Genomic DNA, 20,851 nt, shown 5'->3' with positions numbered 1-20,851 from the left:
AAAGAATGAAATTAACTTCTAGAAATTCAATTTTTAATTTTGATAGATATATATTATTGTGTTTTTTTTAGAATAAAACGAATGAGATGAAATAATTTATAAAAAAAACTGACCTGTTCCCGAACCACCTGCTGACGTTAGTGAGAGATGAAACCCACAAGTGGATGACGTTACTAAACTGCCGTGTCTTCGTGTCGAAGTATGCGAGGTGCCGCTGTTGAATGTGGCATGTACATTATTTAACAATAAAGCTGATGACGGGACTAACGGATTATAATGCAAGAGTAATGAATAAAACTTAAAAAGTGAACAACATTTGCACAATTTGCATACACGTGTGCACGCTGCATGATATTACAAAACGTCTACTTAATGACGACTTTATGTTCGTGGCTGAAAAACAATCGATCAATCTTCGTTTAGCGTCCAGAGACCCAGTTGCCCGAGGTAGGACGTCCAGAAAAACAGCCAGCAGAATTAAAAAAAGTACGTGGTAAATTAATTAGCTTCATACACCACACCTTCGACGCGAGTGTAGTGTCGCTGACCAACACTAATTGTATACATATATTGCAACAGATTTAACTTAGATCAAATTCTTCTAAAGCATTGGCACGTTTAACTCTTCCCATCTTACACGCTAGATTTAAACGACAAAAACATTTTGCTATTTTTTTTAAATTAAGCCAACCTATAACTACAACATAACTGTTATACCATTGTGAGACGACACGAGCTGTAAAAACAATTATCTACAAACATTCACCAAGCAATAGAGAAACAAAATTTCCAAAAGCTTTAATCAAACTGATCCTAACCAATGAGCATATCAAGAGTTGTTCAACCATAGTTGTCGTATGTCCGGGATTGTCGGCATCAGGTGAGGATGGCTGTTGATCAAATGAAAGCCAGCCATCGAAACACTTTTGAAAGCTGCATGAAAGATGAAATTTATAATTAGCAAATCGTATAAACAAAGCAATGAAGACCGCAATGACAGTTACTCGAACCTGGGCTGCAGGAGAAGTTTGTTGCAGAGATCCCGGTCGTCGTAGAATGCTGGTAGGATGTTGGAGATGAGGTGGAGGGCAGGGATGTGCAGGTGATTGTCCACCATACCCTGCAGTCTCATCAGTCCCTCACACAAAAAATCTGATGGACTGAGTACATCATAACTTTCAATTTCAATACCGTGATCATATAGTTAGAATAAAGATGCGTCATTAATGAATGGATGAATGAATGAATGAATGAATGAATGAATGAGTGAATGAATGAATTAATTAATTAATTAATTGTGTCATCATCCAAACCAGACAAAATTCTTAAGTTTGTTCTAATTTTTTCAAAAATTGAAAAAGTTATATTCCTGGTTGCTGCAATGAATATTCCGTGTGAACTTGCTTCCAATGAATCAATTAAACGACAGCGCCATTCATAGAATCCAGATGGTCATTTTGCATTCATGTTGAGAAGGAGTATGTCTAACAAACAGTTGAACAGCCAGAAACAGATACGTAATCATAAAGCAATATTGAAAACAAATAGCGTCTGCCAGCAAACAACATATATTCTGCTTCAGTGAGAGTCACTTCTGACTTGAGACTTGCTGCTAGTAGCAAATCTGCTAATCCGATACATTAGACACGGACACAAATTTAGGTCTTACATATGTTTCCATTTTAAAAGGATGAATTATTATTTTTCAAAAAAAGTGCAAAAAGAAAAAATCAACTTGAATGATTTGCACAGAAGCCATAGGAACTTTAATGAACGAACGAACGAACGAATGAATGAATGAATAAATGAATGAGTGAACGCATTTAATTAATAATATCATTGGTATAATATTATTGACAGTATTGTTTGATGGTCCAAAAAATCTCATCAGATATATGTTAGCAAGGAAGGGAACTTGAGAGCATAACCTCAGATGACCTCATATGATGACCCCTAAAAACTCATTTTTAAAAAATGGCAGAATGGGAAAATTAAAAAAAAACTATAAGACATCAACAGTGGGACTAAACTTCCAAACAAACGCATGTTACAAATTTATAAAACAATTTTCAATAAAACTGACTTGTTTCCCAAGCTGCATAGTGATAGTGCCAGGTAAGAACTCAAAAAGCACTGATCATCTTCCTTCAGTTTTGATCTGATATATGCCACACATTCGTTGTCCTCAGACGGCGGGGCTACATTCCTGATGTTGAAGTGAGGCAGTTGTTGTTGTGATTGTGCATCGCTATATTCAAGGTGCATGCTTGGCTGATTTCGTTCCTGAATTCGTTCTTTCATGTGAGCATGCTGAAAGTTTCGGTGCAGTGAATGAGGGTCACTATGGAGTGGAAGTTGCTGATGAAGAGTGGAAGACTTGTGGAGTTTGAGCCTCATGCAGACGCACCAGGCCCAGTCGACGAATGTGACGACATCACTGGGTAGATACGATGATGCCGACCTCGACATCGATGTTGTGCATTTTTGGGCCTTGACCGTTGTGCTCATCGACAGAGGAGCATTCAGCTAGGAATTACAATCATTGAATCAACCACAGTATATTTATTCATTACCCTCATCCTCATCCTTACATGGTAACCACAAATTGAAAAAGAATTAAACGCATCTTAAAACTTGGAAATATATTTACTAAAAGTTACATCAAACTTATATTTTTGAAATTGATATAAGAATAAAACTAAATGAAACAAGTAAACAAACAAACCACATTCTCAAAAGTAAGCCTGAATGAATTATTCTTCAAAGAGACGTGTTTAGAATATGCTTCTAAAATGATTTGGGCGATTTTCAGGTGAACAACAGAAACAGAGTGGTCAGTCATTTGAACGTCATGTTGCGCTGAACTGAACTGGCAGGACCAATCAAAGTGATCGATGATGATCCTTGCAAGGAGGTGAGCATGTGAGTTGACGCTCGTCTGCACCAGCCACGTTCGTAAGATGCTGATGTCCGAGGTGAGGGGTTGCCAGGTGTGCAGTGGCAAGCACTTGAACAAGTAATGAGACACCTGGCAGGTGCCACGAAAATATGCAAACGAGTGTCCATTATAACTCAGTACAAAAAAATTGAATAAATACAATAAATTTTGAACTGTCAATCATAGTATTTAACGAAAGAATGAAAAGTTGATTCGATGACATCGAACAGAAGCAAGAAAAGATGAACTAACAATTCCGACATCAGACATATGTTTCTGAGTGAGTTGCATGATGAAAGACAGAGCAGCAGGATGTTGCATGGAGATGGATTGTAGCAGGTCCCTGCCCAACTTGCTGTACAGTTCCCTCGTCGCCTGACTTACATATGATATCTGGGGCATTTAAATGGACATACGTACTGCCAGCTCAGCCAACAGTTTTGTATTATTACACGGTGACAAAATGCAGCTTATTATGCGTGCGTTGACCGATGCAGAAAGGTCCTTACAAGATGATCGTGTAAAGAAAACAAACGACGCATTTAAAGATTAAACATATGAAATGTTTTATTGCCTTGCTAGTAAAAAGAAAAGGAGCTACTGAACTAACATAGAAAATTTCATGTACAAGGAATTTTATGATATCCACGTCATCATCGACTGCACTGTTGGAGATGAAATTGAGGCCCTCGTGACTTCTGCGATGTCCGCGCATGCAAGCGATGTTGGCCAAGGTGCTCAGCAGGTACGTGGCCTCAGTCTGAGAGAGAAGAAGCAACTTGTCCGCCAGCTCTGGCAGTGTTGCGTCATCTGTTGAATGGCGAGGTTTAACGGTACATTTAGGTTCTGTCTGTGTTGTCAGTGAAGGCAACCGAAGGAAATTTCGAAAACGATCAAAAAAGAAATAAAATCTTCAAGAGACTGAACTAACCATAGAGATACAACTTGCAGTTGTGAGCAGCGAAGGAGAGTTGTACGTTCAGCGATGATGCTTGGTAGCAGGCCAGGTGCATGAAGTGTAGGGTGGACCAGATGTGTCCGGCTGTCATCGTGTCGAACGGAAACATAGTCATGAACTGCCAGGAACCCAAACTATTTAATCATCAACAGATGCATAAACGTCACCATAATATCACGCGCGATAAATATGAAGAAAGAATAATTAAATGCATCACAAATGCCTGTCTAACACAAAATAAATAGGATGGGACGAAAACAACAACAAACGAACAATGCAAGCAAAAGTGACAACAATTACGAAGAGAAAATAAATTGTTATTGATGAGAAGGTTACCAAAGATACATTTAAAATAAAACATGTAATGCAATGAAATTCCTATAAATATATAATGTAAATGAAAAAAAAACCAGCACACGGTGACTGCATTGCAAAGCTTTAGAAAACGAAAACGAACGTGGGAGCCTCCAACATCAACTGAACAGCCTTCATGATGAGGACGTCAGATTGCAGTTGAAGCCTGCTCATGATCGTTCGCTGAAGCGTGAATGAGACGCCAGATTTGTACGCCACCCAAGCATCACAGACGCATTGAACAGTGTACCTGAGAAATATTCGGCTAATATAATTAACCTGTTTTAAAACATTCTTCGTACATATGATTTAGTATCTTCAATTGATGTTATAAAAAATGGTGGAACCATATCAGGAGAACAAACTTTTCTATTCTCTTTCAAAAAGCATTCAAGTGTATCAAAAGACTGCTACTGAAAGTAACAACCTAAGCCATAGAACACAGAAATATTATAAAACAAAGTATCGAAAATGATGAACAGACTTGATAAGTTGGCCTAATTTTTTGCTGATCCTTCTGTAATGTGGCTGATGAAATGTTCTCATGGCTCTGCCGAAAATTTCAATCAGCCTGTTTGCAAGAGCCAACAGCCTCAAAAAACTTGATTCACTCAGATATTGAAAAGCTGGATGTTTGAAACAAATGCATCAATTAATACATTTAAAATTTAGAACAACGTTATTATGTTTTAATAAAACTTATTGAAATGAATTATTCGCCACTTAAATAAATAGAACAAAAAAATAAAAAAAAGCATTGAAAAATCCGAACAGTTGTTAACGAGGAAAGCATTTCTCAGCATGACATCAGCCGGAATTTGGTTGATCAGCGCTAACATGTCCTTCTCGTGCAGTGATGTTTTTAACGTCAGTGAGGTCACCTGCTGATTGTGCATGCATGCAATATAAAAGGGGCAACCACCATCACATAAAACACACACACACACACAGACACACACACACACACACACACATACGTACAGATACATACATCTTCTCCATCAGAGTCCACCACGATCCATTCCTCGTTATTACTATTAGATGGTTGAGCTGATGATGACGTAGAAGCTTGCTCATCCAGAGGTTGCCCATTAGAAAGCAATTTCATAGCACTTTCATCCTCATCTTCACTTCTAAGCATATTTGATCTGTACCTAAACAGCAAAATTATTTACATTTATTTTAACTAACTTGAAAATCTTCACAATAACTCAAAATTATTTGAAATTATTTAAAATTACTCCAAACTATTCCTAATTCTTATTTAAAATTAAATTAAAAAGAGTGAAAAACCGCCTTTAAAAATTTAAAGTAATAATACATGAAGCACTCGTGAAATATGACCAAGAAAAATAAATAAAGCGAGTAAAAATGCAAATGCTCTACAATTCCTGCAAATAATTACTACGACTCGCTCCTTTCACTATCAAGAAAAATTTATAACGAGCAAGACAAATGGAGCAAACTTCATTGGCTTCAATATGAGAGCTAATCGGGCAACATTGTGGTTGAAGTGATCGTCGTTCCACACGGCAGCTTCATCACTGAGGGGACCGACAGTGAGGAGACTGTCGTGAAAATTATCATCATGAGCTACATTGGCAGGTTGGACGTTGGGAGGAGTTTCATCGGGGAAGTTGTTTGGTTGGATGAAGTTGACGGCCCACGTGTTGACGCCAGATGGCGAGTGGAGGACGTGGAGCAGCAGGTACATGTGGTCGTGCAGCGAGGCATGCCGCAACAAACAGCTCACCTGCTCGCAGAATTTCAAGTGCGGCCACGTAACGACCACCAAGAATTAAACACAAAAGTGAGAGAAAACGAAATTGTTTCATGAAAACATACAAAAATGTAATAAAGTAATTTATAAAGTAGAGCCACAAAAGATAAACAGTGCACATGAACGTAAATGAAAACACATAACCACCCTTCAGTATATTTGAAAACATAAGCATCAAATAATTTTATTGAAGAGAACAGATACATCGACGGATTTTAAAAGTTTTTCAAATTATTGTTCATATAGTACTAATATTCAAGTAAATCTATACAGCAAAAGTTGAAAAAACATGTTCAGGGAGTCGGAACACGGAGTCGGGAGTCGAAAATTTCCAATCGCTTAGTCAGAAAACTTTTCATCCAATTCCGACTCCCTGGTTGAAACTTGACAGCATTTGAATTATATAGCGGCAACATGCAAATTATATTCATTATTTTATTTTGAAAACTGAAACATCAAGAAATATCAATGAATTGTTTAATATGCTAAGCAAGTAAATACAATTCAATAAAACATTGAATCACGTAAATTCAAAATGAGTAACCGACCATATTGGTGAGCCACGTCCGAATGTCCCTGACGAACTCCTCGTCCCTCACACTCATCCTCTCAAACGCAAACAACACGCTAATCAGTTCTTTCAACTTCACAGCATCATTATTAACATCGTCTGCAACGTCCACCTCTGATTTAACTGTTCGCAATTAATATGATGTACTTTAATGTGTGCATGTACATTACACTCTACAGCGTGTTACACAAAATTTAATGGTGGTTGACATTTAAAACATGAATAAATTGTTAAGTGTTGCAGGACAGCACTGCATGAGATTCTTCACACGATGGCCACAAACGAACAAACAAATATACAAAGGACTGAGTACATTGAACAGGCAGATTACGAGGTACGTTGAGGAGACCAGGGTGGTCGTCGTGGAACTTGCGTATGTAGTCCTCTATTCTCATTCTGCAGTGTGGTTAAGAAATATTTCAAGCGCAATGCATCTCAACAATAACGCCTTGATAAAACAAACAAAAGTTCTTATAATGTGACTTTCTAGATTTACAATCAGATATGAATTGTGTGTTCTACTTCTATTGCGGTTCCTCCCGTAGTTTTATGCTAGCCATAATTAAAACGACATCGTAATAAAATATTTCCACCAAAAGAACGATCCATCGAACAGGACACAAACTCACAACAAAAATGTTTACGCAGTTGCTCAATGACAAACTGACAGACAGGGGTGTAATTTATATCATAATAAATTATATTGCATTTTATTAAAAAGCACCCCATATTTGCTGGACATTCACAATATTACACCCAAAAGTTTTTGCAATAAGCTGAATTTTTAATTTCGTTCAACTTAACTCCCATCCACCCAACTTTAAACTCACAATAAATGATATCATGTCATGAATGTATGAAAGAATATTTTAAAAGGGGCACCGCTACAAAAAGTAAACAAACAAAATAAGAAAAAGACCTGTATAGATGCACTCTGAAAGCAGTCAGGGCCATGTGGTGTGTTGCATCCTTCAAGTGGTCGAGTGCAGCCTTGTGTTCCAATGCCATCCCTTCGTTTAGTGAAATTGTTTCGTATGTGACATCTCCTGTCACAACCGAATCATCTTTGCACCTGCCCTGTTGTAGTTTTTTGTTTGTTTGTTCAATCTTTTACATGATTTTCCTAATATAGAACAACTTATCCATTCAGTCATTAAAAACATCACACAGTTTATCATCCCAAAGTGCACAATCTCATTTTTACAAAATTTATTTAGATAACATTTTTTATTTTATTCTACTTAATGTTTGGAAAATTAGCCAAGGTAAAACTCTCACATATTATTAAATGATATTGTATTGCAAACTGAAAACTTTTAAGATTTGACATGCAAAATTTAATTTGGTAGACCTAACTAACTTTCAATGAGGTTGTCGTGGAGTTCACTTGCCATACCAGACTTTTCAATCGTTGAACTTCTTTCTTTAGACCGTGAATATCTTGTTTCAGCATCAAATATTTGTGCCTGGCCATCTTGTAATCATTCACCAAATGAAAAAATTCATGCTTGCTGTCGTCTGTGGAATCCTTTGCAAATCAGTAAAATGAAATAAAACTTACCTTCGCTGACTAATCTACCAAGTGCAAACAAATGATCATTAGTTCTATCTAGTAGTTTTATTGATAATAAATAAAAATGATAGCAGCTCAAGTTTTAAACTCCGGTTATCAACAGTACTGGAATTCTACAATAAAAAGAATCTCACATGATAAATGTAAATATTACCAACATTATAAAACTTTTCAATGAAGCCATCAGCAAGTTGAAGCCATTCATTGCAGTATAATGTCCTCAGCTGCTCTTCAGTGAATGGTTCCAATTGTTCCGACTCATTCTCCACGTGAGACAACTTTGGATACAAACATCCTACATTGAAACCTGAAATATAATTTATTTGCATGTTCAGGAAGTAATTTCGTTTTATGACCTTAGACGATTTAATTGTATTTTTTGAACACAACTTCACAGTTGTTATAGTTTTTATTTGTTTTGAGAGCTGATGTAGCAAGGCATATGTGTGGAAAAGTTCAACTGGAACGTCGCCAACCACGTAAGTCAACTCTGCCAGCGATATTTCCACCAACTTCACAAAATACGACCGATCGGACCTTATTTAACGTTTAGTCAACAAAAGCGGTCGTCTCCTGTTTCACGTGCACAGAATCGACAACTGCAATGAGCCAATGCCTGCAGCGCCGGTCTTAGCTTTTTCGACAGGTCGGGCAAAACTTGTTGACGCGCCCCTACGTATTATTGACATTAACAATGGAAGGTAAGTAGCTGAACATTAACGAACGAGTACAAGCGAGGCCAATAGGCAACAATTGTAGAAAAATCCTAGAAAATTTTTTAATTAATTTTTAATCTAAGTGTAAAATTGAATTTTTAAAGATATGTTTTATTGAAAACAAGTGTATAAATAAGCAATGCAACACAACTAGATGAATTTCATAGCAGACGTCTTCAATAAATTCTTTAGCACCAACTATTGCTTGTTAAAGCCAAACATTCTGTAATTTTGTAAATACTTAATACATTTTTTTAAGCATTTCAGTGTACTGTACCAGATCCACGTCCTTGGCCGGCATCGCTTTACTAACAACATCTATTTGAAACAGTAAAAAGAGTTCACTGTACCATGCAATTAAAGAGATTAGAAAACTATATTTTTTTAATTATTCTGCTAATGTAAGTGTTTCGTGTGCAATATCAAGAAGTTTTATATCAGCTTTATATATAGTAATTAAAACATCATGCACGCAACTTATTTGGTGTCAGATTGCTCTGAGACTTTCAATTTTGGCTTCCCAACGAGTATCGCCTCATGAGTAACTAGATGGTGAATTATTGAACCAATAAACAAGTACCCGCAGCAAAATGTACCAAAATCATAAATGAGTTTGATGAGACACAAATATATGGCGCCACAAAGTATGCAAGCGCACAGATGAACTTTAGTTACAAAAACGTTTAATAAAATTATGATAAAATTTATAATTTCTCTGATTAAAGTATTTTTTTAAAAAAATTAATTTCCAGGAAAAACTAAATTATGCTGAAAATAGATATAAGTTTAACTAAATCTATTTTCAACTTAATTTTATTATAAAAAAATTAATTTCCAGGTAAAACTAAATTATGCTGAAAATAAATATAAGTTTAACTAAATCTATTTTCAACTTAGTTTTATTATAAAAAAATATTTAGTGTATATTTTGCAGACAACACTTGGCACCCCCAGTTACCCAGCACCCTCGAGTGGTGCTCGATCTTGCCCCCCCCCCAAAGCCGGCACTGAATGCATGGCATCAACTTATTTTTTCGTGTGAAAGGCAAACGGTTTGGATGTGTGGCTAGGCTAAATACCAGATATTCAAAATTTGACTTCATTTAAAAGAGATGAGCTTCACAGAAAAATTGTTTTCAAACAATTTAACTAGTTTTTTGACCAGAGATTGTCTGGCTGGCAACACTCCAGGTAATTTAAAAGTGAGATTGCAAACAAGAGTCGATTGAGATTTTACAACATTGGTGATCAGATACTTCCAGAGTTCAGCCTTCTTGTTTTGGAAAAAAGAGATTTTCAGTATAATCGGAACAAATCTGGAATATATTGCTAATTGATTTGAAGAAATTCTGCAACATGAGTCGATATATACACTAACTCAAGCAAAGCTAGTACCTCTAAAGTTATTCAAAAGAAGCACTCCACAAAATTTGTGGTATAATTTGATACAAGTTATTTAAAAAAATGTGGGATGAAGATTTCTACATTTATGAACATGCATTTTAATATTAATTTGGCTGTAACAGGAAAGATTTACATTAAACAAAGTGTATCAAACATTTTTTTTAAATTTTTGTTAAAGCAGAGTAAAAGTTGATACAATAAAAAATGAAACAATAATATAATATTTTATGAAAGAACAAAGAAGTACCTAATTCATCTGCATCATCAAGTTCTGGAGCAGTCGGACTGATAATACCAATGCTAACTATTTCTTTAAAATTTTCCAGTTCCTCTTTAATGACAATGTTAATATTAGGTTCAGTTGCACTGTAGAGATCATTTTCAGATTCATGAAAAACACTGGACATTACGTCATCAGCAATATCTGTTTTTATGTTTTCTTTGTTGTCTTTGTGACCATTAACGTCTATTCTAATAATTTCTGTCAGATCTTTATTGATTTCAATATTTTTCAATAGATCATCATCTGTGTTTGAAATTACTGGCTCTACATCTAGCTTCAGTTCAGCCTTTTTATTCTTATATGACACTTTGGAACCGGAAAAGAGTTCATTCTGTGCCAACTCTTTCAATTCTTGCAAGCCCTTCAAATGTTCATCATATGGTAGATCCTCTAGTTTTGTCTTTTCAATTTCCTTCTCCTAAATAAATGATAGTTATTGACACAGGTTAGTTTTTCAAAAAATATATCCCACTAAAAAAATATGACTCATCAAACTATAAAAAATACTAAAAATTTAACATGATTCGGCAAATTTTGAAAAAATAAAATTTAATATGTAAACAAAAAAATTTTAATAAAATTTTTAACAAATATAAATAAATTTTAGTTTTTTTTATTATTAGAATAGGCACACAGCAAATTGAATACTGCTAAATTATTAGCTCGTATAACATCAACTGAATTTGACAAAATCATTTTAGAATAAGCATGTAATTTAAACTATTGTTTTAGTCTTCATTATTGTAGCTCTGACATACGCAGAACCACTAACAATGTTACAGATATATTATCTATATATCTTTTATTATGTTCTTCTTATCTTCAACCATTAATTTGAAGCTGCCATCTTCGCCACAAAGGCTGTTTATCCTTTTCACACGACGTACACATGTGTTTAATGTGCACGCGCAAGCACCGCATCATATACGCTGAGTATATGATAGCCATTGAGAGTTTTGACTCAGCGAGCATTTGAGCCACTGAGCATTATCGCCGGCCAGCATGCGACAACTTACGTTGTCTACCCATTTACCAACCTCGAAAAGATGGACGGCTGGGTTGACCGGGGGTCGGCTACCCAGATGAACCTGTAGAAACTGCAGGATTCAAACCCGGGTCGTGGGAGTGGTAGACATACACCCTAACCATTCGGCCACGAGACGCAGTAAAGTTTTTTCAATACTAAGCCCTAAGGCCAAATTTGACAAATCACAACACAATGCTTGCAGATAAAGATGAAGTCTTCAAAAGTGCAGCCAAGTCATTTTACTGCTTCATTCAGTTTGTTGTGATTTTAAAAACATAACTTTATATTTTTTATAACATAAATATACTGTTATAACCAACCCCTTGAACTTGTAGGGTATGGTTATTTCTCTTTACGTGGATTCTTGACTCCTGAACAGACATATTTCGGATGAACTTTATCAAAAAGAAAACAGTGCTGGCAATCACATGTGTGTATTGCTATGATCAATCACTCGTTTATTCAATCGATAAAATCGTTAGAATACAGCACAATAACTAATCGATGGGTAAATCACGGAATACAACTATTCATCAGTAGTTAAGCTTCTCTTGTTGGACTAATAACATCGAGTTTTTTAGCCCTGGCATTCTTTACTGCAGTAAGTTTTCAGCTATCAAAATCTTACCTGTCACCAGTGTGTAATCTCCTGAAGATCCCACTTCTAACATCAGTGTTGTAACTTCTTCGACCTCGTAACTACCAACACCAATGTTATAGCTTGAATACTCGCTATATCTCCAACACCAGGTTGTAGCTTCCAACGATAGTCAAGAGTTCGTTTAACCGTAGGTTCAAGATTTCCGATAGATGAACACAACTACTTCAAACGCAAACTAAGTTGAACTTTTATTTAATACCAGCAGTAATTGAAACAATAAATTAATCCAAATAACTACGTAAATCACATTTACAAATTCTACGTCAACTGTTGTTCGGTCTTCTTCTTACCTGTTCTCCTCCCCTCTTGTGTGTCTGTCCTGTCCTGTTGTCTTCTCGTCCTTGTTTATATAGCTACGGATCTGCTAGTAAATGTGTCACATACCGTTTTAATTATTTACGCCTTCTAATTAAATTTACAAGCACTCACACAATTTCTAACTACTAGTTCTTATCTCGGCTTTATGTCTATAACAATACTACTAACTATATTTTTATATAACCTTAACAATACCAACTAACTATATTAGCATTAAACAATAAACTATTAAATTAAATCAAATTAATACTGATTTATTAATGATTAATCAATCAAATCAAAAAAAAGATAATTTACCAAAATTCAAAAAATCAGAGTTTTACTCTTTTTGTTAATTAAACAAACTTTTACTCAACATGTGTAAAGCTCACTAAAGTAACATATGATTTCATTCATAATTTTATTATATGTATATTATCATCATCAAGTACATTTTTAGGCACCCAGCCGACCAGTGTTCCTTCCAGGGTTCGCTGACGAAAACCCTAGGTTGGCCTTGTTGCACGTTAATGAGCATTTTACCGTCATTCTTTTAACCACATGAGTATGCATATTATATATATATATATATATATATATATATATATGTGTGTGTGTGTGTGTGTGTGTGTGTATAAACATATAAATATTTTATATATAGTCAAACCTCCTTATAGCAAACAACGAAAATCTCTATTTTTATGTCCCTCAGAATTTTACATGTAAACTGTTTCTATAGAACAAAAATAATTTCTTTACAATGAACATAATTTATAAAAGTTGAAAGAATTATCCGATGAGCAAACATTCTATGAATTGATATGAGCGGTGCTTTTGTACTCCTCTAATTTAATATCTTAGTAGCCATTTTATTACTTTGTGTTCTAGAATTCTTGTAACTTTGGCGAATTCTACCTTGATTAATTTTTATCAGAATCATTGTTACATGGAACAAAGAATAAATTTAACTTTTAAAATTTTATTTTTTGTAATTATACCATGTATTATTACTTTCTGTTATCAAAATAAACAAATGATGAGGATGTTGTTTTTCATAAATATATAGTATATAAACACTTTTTAAGCAATGAAGAATTTCTCTGAACAAATGCTATATAATACAACGAAAATTCTATATAATGAATTTTTTCTTGAAATCATCAAACTCATTACGTTTATGGTCGGACTATCATTATTGTCGTTATTATTTAAAATTTATTCTTAACTTTTAATTAATTATTATTTAAAATTCTAATCAATTTGATTCGCTTTCTTACATTTTCTTTTGGCATATAAAAAGTAAATATTAATAAAAAAATCTGTGAGCAAAACCTGTTTCTTCTTTTTGTGCTTGACTTTTTTTGTAGCTTCACCTGTCTCTGTCATCATACATAATTTTCTTTGCCACAGTTGTTAGCCTAGGTTAGTTGTTAGTTACTTTCTTACAGGTTTGTTACAATGTTACACACACTGGTTAGTTGAAAAATTCTAAAAAACTATAATTAAAAGATAAAATAAAAAAGGTTCATCTAACTAATTCTAACAAACTTTTATTTTCCTTTTATAATTTATTTTTGATTTAAATTTTTAAAATAACAAATGTTCTGGTTTTATCTTTTAAATTTTAAATAAAGTTAATTTAATAATTAATTTAAGTAATTAAATATTTTTTTACGTATTTTTAATTTAATTATAGCAAATTAGGGCCTAACTGTTAGTATGGGGAGTTAATTTTTTTTTTACTTTTTTTTTGGAAATTTATTAATGATAAATAATTTTTAATTTAAAACTAAGTCAATAAAAATTAAAAAGAGAAACTACTAATAAAATCTATTAAAAATTAAAACAATTCCATTGATTCAAGCACGACATCGTCGAATTTTTCGTTATCGTCCGTTTTTGTTATCGCTGGATTTTTCGTTATCGTCTGTTTTTGTTTACGGCAAAGAGAAAGAAATATAAAGAATGTAAGAACGCAGAAACCACATGATCGAGATCGGAATGAATGGTAAGATGAGGCCTGTCATTGTTGGTCTTTAGTGGTATTGTTCATGGATATTAGTCTATTAGTCAAATGACACTAGGCAAAAATCTAAATAAACTGAAATATTATGCAAATCCATGAAATAAAATAATTAAAAAATAATAAAAAATGAATGATAATTACTAATAAACTATACAAAAATAAAAACTCTAAAATTTGATGAATTATTTATTCAATTATACATGGAAACTAAATAGGTATGTGCTGAAGAATGAAATTTTTTCAACGGGCAAATTTTCTGAATTATTTATTCACCCTACATGGAAACTAAATAGGTATATGCTGAAGAATGAAATTTTTTCAACGGGCAAGTTTTCTCTGTAGGAAAGTTCTTAAAAAATTAATTATTCATGAGCATTTTGGTTTATTTTTAGAAAAACCTGCAATACAATTAGAAAAATCTTGGCCTTCTCGAAATTATGGTAATGACTTTTGGCCGATCTGCATTCAACCCGTTTATTAAAATTTACTTCGTTTTCAATATTCCGTGAAGTTTTAGGTTAATCTATAAGGTTTATATAACCGCATTTAATCGTTAAATGGATATTGCCATTTTTTGATGCATCAGAAAATTCTAAGATTTATAATAAGTTCGTTAGTGATCCCAATGGTGGATTTAGGGGGCCCCGTTATCATCAGTTCAATTCAAGACAGCGTTATATAATAAAAAAAAATTTGAGATTTATTCATGGATATATATAATATGGATATGGCAGAAGCGTTATATATACATACATTTTATATATATATATAACATCAAGGTAAATCTAACAAATTTGATGCATAGAATAGCAATAATTGTTTAAAAGTGAATTTAAGTTAAAGGAAGTAATCAGTTTTTAACCGATCATCGTCTGTCATTTTCTTATTTGTTTAATTATTTTATATACATTAAGTTTAACCATGCCCATGTGCTCAATATCCAAATGTCATGGGTCTTATAAAGATATCGGCGTAACTTTACATAGGTATGTATAATTAATATAATAATAGTAAAATTTTAACATAAAATAGTTAAGCTTTTTTTACAATAATAAAACCAAACCAGACTACCAAAAGATGACAGTCAAAGAATACAGTGGGAAGGGAATATAAAAAATCATATTACAAATTTTTGTAGTAGAAAAAATATCTTCATCTGCAGTAGGCATTTTTTACAAGAATGCTTTTATAAAGTAGGTTCTAAAATGTTGCTCAAAAAACATCAGTTCCTATAGTATTTCCAAAGGTTTTGTTCTTTTTGTAACTTATAAAAAATTTCTACTTTAAATAGTTTAAAAAAAATTAAACTAACATTAAGATTAACATTAAAATAAAGAAATAACTAATTATTGGTGCATCATGAAAAATGAATCACTAATTAATTAATTGCAAGACACTAACATATTATAGTTAGTATATTAATTAGATATTTGTTCCTGCAAATCACATAATCAAGTATATTGAATATTTATCATTTTCAGATTTTATCAAATGATCAAACAGATACTCTATCTGAAATGCAATCACCAATAATGATGGAGAAAAAATTAACTGATGAACCAGTATGTTTGTTTAAATATAAAATTTACTTAGATTAATATATTACTGATTGCATGCGCTACAATTAATATTTATTTTTTTTATTTTATGTCAATAAGAAGATACACATATGTAAGTACATGTTCAAGGTATTTATTTCACAAAGTTTATGATGAATCTACCACACATACTTTGATGCATACATTCATTCATGTGTAATATTCAACTTCAGATAGAAAATGTTGCATCTTTAGAAAATGTTGCAGTTCCATCAACATCAATTGTTAAATTGGTTTGTATGTATGATGGTTCATTTAATAAATAAAAAATAGTGAAAAATGTAATTTAGTATTTTAACACATGTTTCTATAACTATAACCAGAATTATAAATGATTGTTAAAATACTTAATATAAGTTGTTGAAAGGAAAATGAAAAATTTTACAGACTGGTATTGATGCATTGACACCTAGAAGCTTGAAAAGGAAAGCTAAAAAATTAGATATATCATTAAAAACTACCAGAAAAGTTCTATATAACTACAACAAAAAAATTAAAAGATTAAAAGTCAAACTTGAAGTATATAGAAATGAAATTAAGATGTTGAAGAAATACAACGATGAACTTACCTCAACATTACTTTCATATTCAGGTATGCTAATTATTAAACTTTAAAAATAATTTTTAGCAACAAACCTTTACGTATGCCACTTTTTTTAATTTTTAATATTGAATTGGCATTTCAGATATTCCAACAAAACTTTTCATGAAACCGAACAAAACCTATACTGAAGAACAAAAGCGTTTTGCATTGACTTTACATTTGTACGGTGGAAAAAGCTACCAGTTTTTGAAATGTAAAGGATTACATCTGCCACATAAACGTACATTAGCACGGTAAGTTATTGTTTAATATTATATATATAATTACAAATTAAAAATTTAAGTATTTAAATGTATTAAGGTGGTTAGAATTTGTAAATGGAGGACCAGGCCTCAATCATTCTATGTTGAATTTCCTGAAGAAAAAACACGAAACAGATGCAAAACAATTTACACACTGTTCTTTGATGATAGATAGTATGTCAATTCGGGAACAACTGATATATTTAAAACATAAAGGTGTCTATTCCGGTTATGAACATTTTGGTGGAGACTACACATCCTATGAATTGGCAACACAGGCCCTGGTTTTAATGATAGTTGGTACGTCAGGTTCATGGAAGTTTCCCCTTGCTTACTTTTTGTTCAAAAGCATGTCAGCAACTACGCAACAAGTTCTTGTATTGAACGCACTTGAAGCTTTGGAAAAGATTGGATTGAAAGTATAATTCTTGTTAAAACTTTTTACAATTTCTGTTTTGTTTTTTAGATTTTTTAAAGTTATTTTATCAATGTTACCTGAGTGTTATTATTGTTCAAATACAGGTAGTGACGCTGGTGATGGATGGCTTACGAACAAACATTGTTATGTGCATAAAACTTGGATGTGTCTTTGATTTGCCTACCTTTGTCAAACCATCTTTTAAATTACCATCAACAAATAGAGAAATCTATGTAATACTTGATGCCTGTCACATGTTGAAACTTGTCCGTAACACATGGGCTGATAAAAAATTTTAGAATCAAATGGTGGTTTAATTAGATGGAAATACATATGCAAATTACATTCTGCACAGTACACGACTGGCTTCAAATTGGCTAACAAATTAACTGACCAACATGTTAATTATCATAATCAAAAAATGAAGGTACCATTTAGTATAATTCTTCCTTTCTCTACATATTCAACAATATCTTTTGAGTATGTTCATGTATTAAAAAAATAAATCACCATACAAATAGATTTTATAATTATAAAAATGACTTACATAATTTCAAGTTAAATTAGTGGCTCACATATTGAGTAATTCGGTGGCCAAAGCCTTAAGATGTTCAAGTAACTGTGAAGAATTTAGAGATTGTGGAGCAACTGTACAATTCCGGGAAAAAATGGATATATTGTTTGATATAATGATATAATGAATAGTAAGAACATTTACAGTAAATATTTCAGACGTGGTATATCAATGACATCATTTAATAACATAGCATCAAACCTAATGTCACTGAAAGAGTATTTGTTATCACTAAAAACTGTCGATGGAAAATTTATATATCAAACCAATAGGTAAACATATATCTTACAGTGTTTGATGAAAATGTACTAACCAATTGTTATATTTTTAAAACTCAAGGAATACATGTGTTCTTGGGATGGTTGTCAACATAGAAACCATAATAAATTTAGCCACATCCTTGCTTCAAACACAAAAATATGTTCTGACATACAAATTCAGCCAAGACCATCTTGAGTTATTTTTTAATTTCATTCGAAGTGTAGGTTAGAAAATGTTCAAAAGTGGTTATTTAACAAAAGTGACTTCAATTTTATATATTTATTTATGTATTTAGGGAGAAGCAATGATAATCCAAATGTCTGGCAACTGGAATCTATATTCAAAAAAGTGTACTGTAGATATGATATTGTCCCTGGAAAAACAGGTTATTCAAATATGTTCCATTTATACAGTTGCTTTAAATGAGGCTATACATATGTTGTTTTATAATTTTTTAAGGGAATGTACAGGAACAAATGATTGTTGAATCAGAATTTAAAGTTCCAGAGGATCAATTTAAAGATATTTTTGAAGAGACGTTTTTAGATTCACAAATAATGATATCTAATACCATGTCCACTGTCATTGAAAATCCATCTAACACCATGTCCACTATCATCGACAGTGCAATAGCGTATATTGCTGATTATATTGATGGGTGGTTAGAAAAGTTGCCAAAACAATCGATTGTAACAAGTGTAGATTTACACTTATTGATATAAAAGGACAAGCTACCATGTTACACCAACAGCTTCTGATACTAAAAGACAATGGTGGTCTAGTTTTCCCATCCTGTGGTGTTGTTCAGGTCAGAAAATAATTTTTTTCCATGTTTATTTTTATTTGCATGCTGGAAAAATATTGATCTTTAATTTCTTCATTTTTATATAATATTGCCTAATATATATTTTTTGACTAATTCATATTTGTCAATCAGATTTGCCGTGTCACCGAAAGACATTTGAAAATGGTGACAGACTGGTCTAAAATGAATAGAACAATTGTTGTATCAAGTGTTTTGAGTGAGTTGGCAAATAAAGATCTATTAAACCTTAAAGATCATATCATTGAAAGTGCAGATAATATAAACAATCATTTTTTTTCTTTATTGAGATTAATAACAAAAACATATATAGATGTTCGCTCTTTTCATTTGGCCAAAAACAATAGTCAGTTGAAAATTCGTTCAAAATATCATAAACTAATTCACTTTAAGGGCCAGTGAAATTTTTTATTTATACTTACAGAGAATGATTTATTTATTTTTTATTTTAATTTCTATTAAACATCTGGTTTTTGTGACTTTTTTGCATTTCTAAATCTCTCTTTTTTATTATTTTTTTGTTAATTTTTAAACATTTAAATATTTCTTAATTGAAATCTGTGATTATTGTTATTTATTTTAAAACGCTTTTACTGAGAGTCATATTATTATATTGGTACATCTAGTCAACTTCATCTATTAATTGAACATTTTTCACAGCAACATTAAACAATTTCCAGCATTTCTTGTCATTTTTTAATCTTAATTTCTTTTTTATTTAACCCCTTTTTTAAAAACATAAATAGGTATGGGCATTTATTAATTTATAATTTATCAGCTATTATACAAAAGTTTCAATGCTTTCAGATAAATGTAAGACGTTATTTTTATTTTTAGGACCATTTAGATATTGATAAGTTTAAACTTTAAATCTAAGTATTGTCAAAAGAATATGATGTATTATGTATTTTACAAATTTTTTATCTGCAAATTTAACAAACATTTATTTCATTAAAGATGTAAATATTTTTGTAAAATGTTTTGAAAATAATTTTCTCAATAATAATTATTTTTTATTACGCTGAACTTCACTGCACCCCAACAGTATTTGAGCATAATAAATTAGCAATAATAATTTTATACATATACATATTTTTTATATTATGAAATATAATAATGTTTAATTATACTAAATAGTTGATTGATTTTAATTAAATTCCATGTCGATCAGTTTCAACTAAGTTCATTATATTAATAGTATTTGATGCAGGTTCAGTAATTTTTTTGTTTTTGCCATTTACGTTTTTTAAAATTTATGTCTTCATATATCACTTAGTCCATTTATTTTCTTTTTTTCAATGAACAACTTAACAATTTATTGGAACATATTGTGCCTTGATTTGTAGCACCACTACATGTACATATAAAATAACGGTTAGCCTCTAACTTCTAGCATCATCCAAAAGATGTTTCATTTTAGAAAAATTGAACAAAATGTATAAATATCAATATTAAAATAATTATGAACATCCATTTATTTGCCAAAATCCTGAATCATAATGACTAGTTTGTCATTAAATTCTGAATTAAACCTTTATTTTATAACATTTGTTCAGATTTTAAAAAAATTTATAATTTGATGACATTGAAGATAACTGCACTTGTTATTAATCCAGGTGGATGAATGTATGTATCAAAGTGTATGTGTAGTAGATTCATCCAAAAGATGTTTTATTTCCAGGACAATTGAGCAAAATGTATGAATGTCAAATATTGAAATAAATATGAACATCCTTACATTTT

At 32.1% G+C, this 20,851-nt stretch overlaps 1 protein-coding gene across 1 annotated transcript; it reads right to left on the bottom strand.

The window, feature by feature from the left end:
- Nucleotides 1–6,560: 6,560 nt before the first annotated feature.
- On the bottom strand, nt 6,561–14,022 carry HELRODRAFT_192631 (hypothetical protein; the record flags this gene model as incomplete). Its single annotated transcript, XM_009023404.1, has 7 exons — nt 13,895–14,022; nt 10,542–10,995; nt 8,333–8,481; nt 7,962–8,129; nt 7,521–7,678; nt 6,915–6,997; nt 6,561–6,724 (listed from the first exon to the last, which is right to left on the bottom strand). Exons 1-7 carry the CDS (start codon nt 13,949–13,951, stop codon nt 6,561–6,563), a joined length of 1,233 nt encoding a protein of 410 aa, XP_009021652.1. The 5' UTR covers nt 13,952–14,022.
- Nucleotides 14,023–20,851: the final 6,829 nt, after the last annotated feature.

The sequence above is a fragment of the Helobdella robusta genome (assembly GCF_000326865.2).
Source record: "Helobdella robusta unplaced genomic scaffold HELROscaffold_36, whole genome shotgun sequence".
In the NCBI taxonomy this organism is placed as follows: domain Eukaryota; kingdom Metazoa; phylum Annelida; class Clitellata; order Rhynchobdellida; family Glossiphoniidae; genus Helobdella; species Helobdella robusta.
The sequence above is the reverse complement of the archived record's forward strand: the minus strand, read 5'-3'. Positions and strand labels throughout refer to the sequence as shown.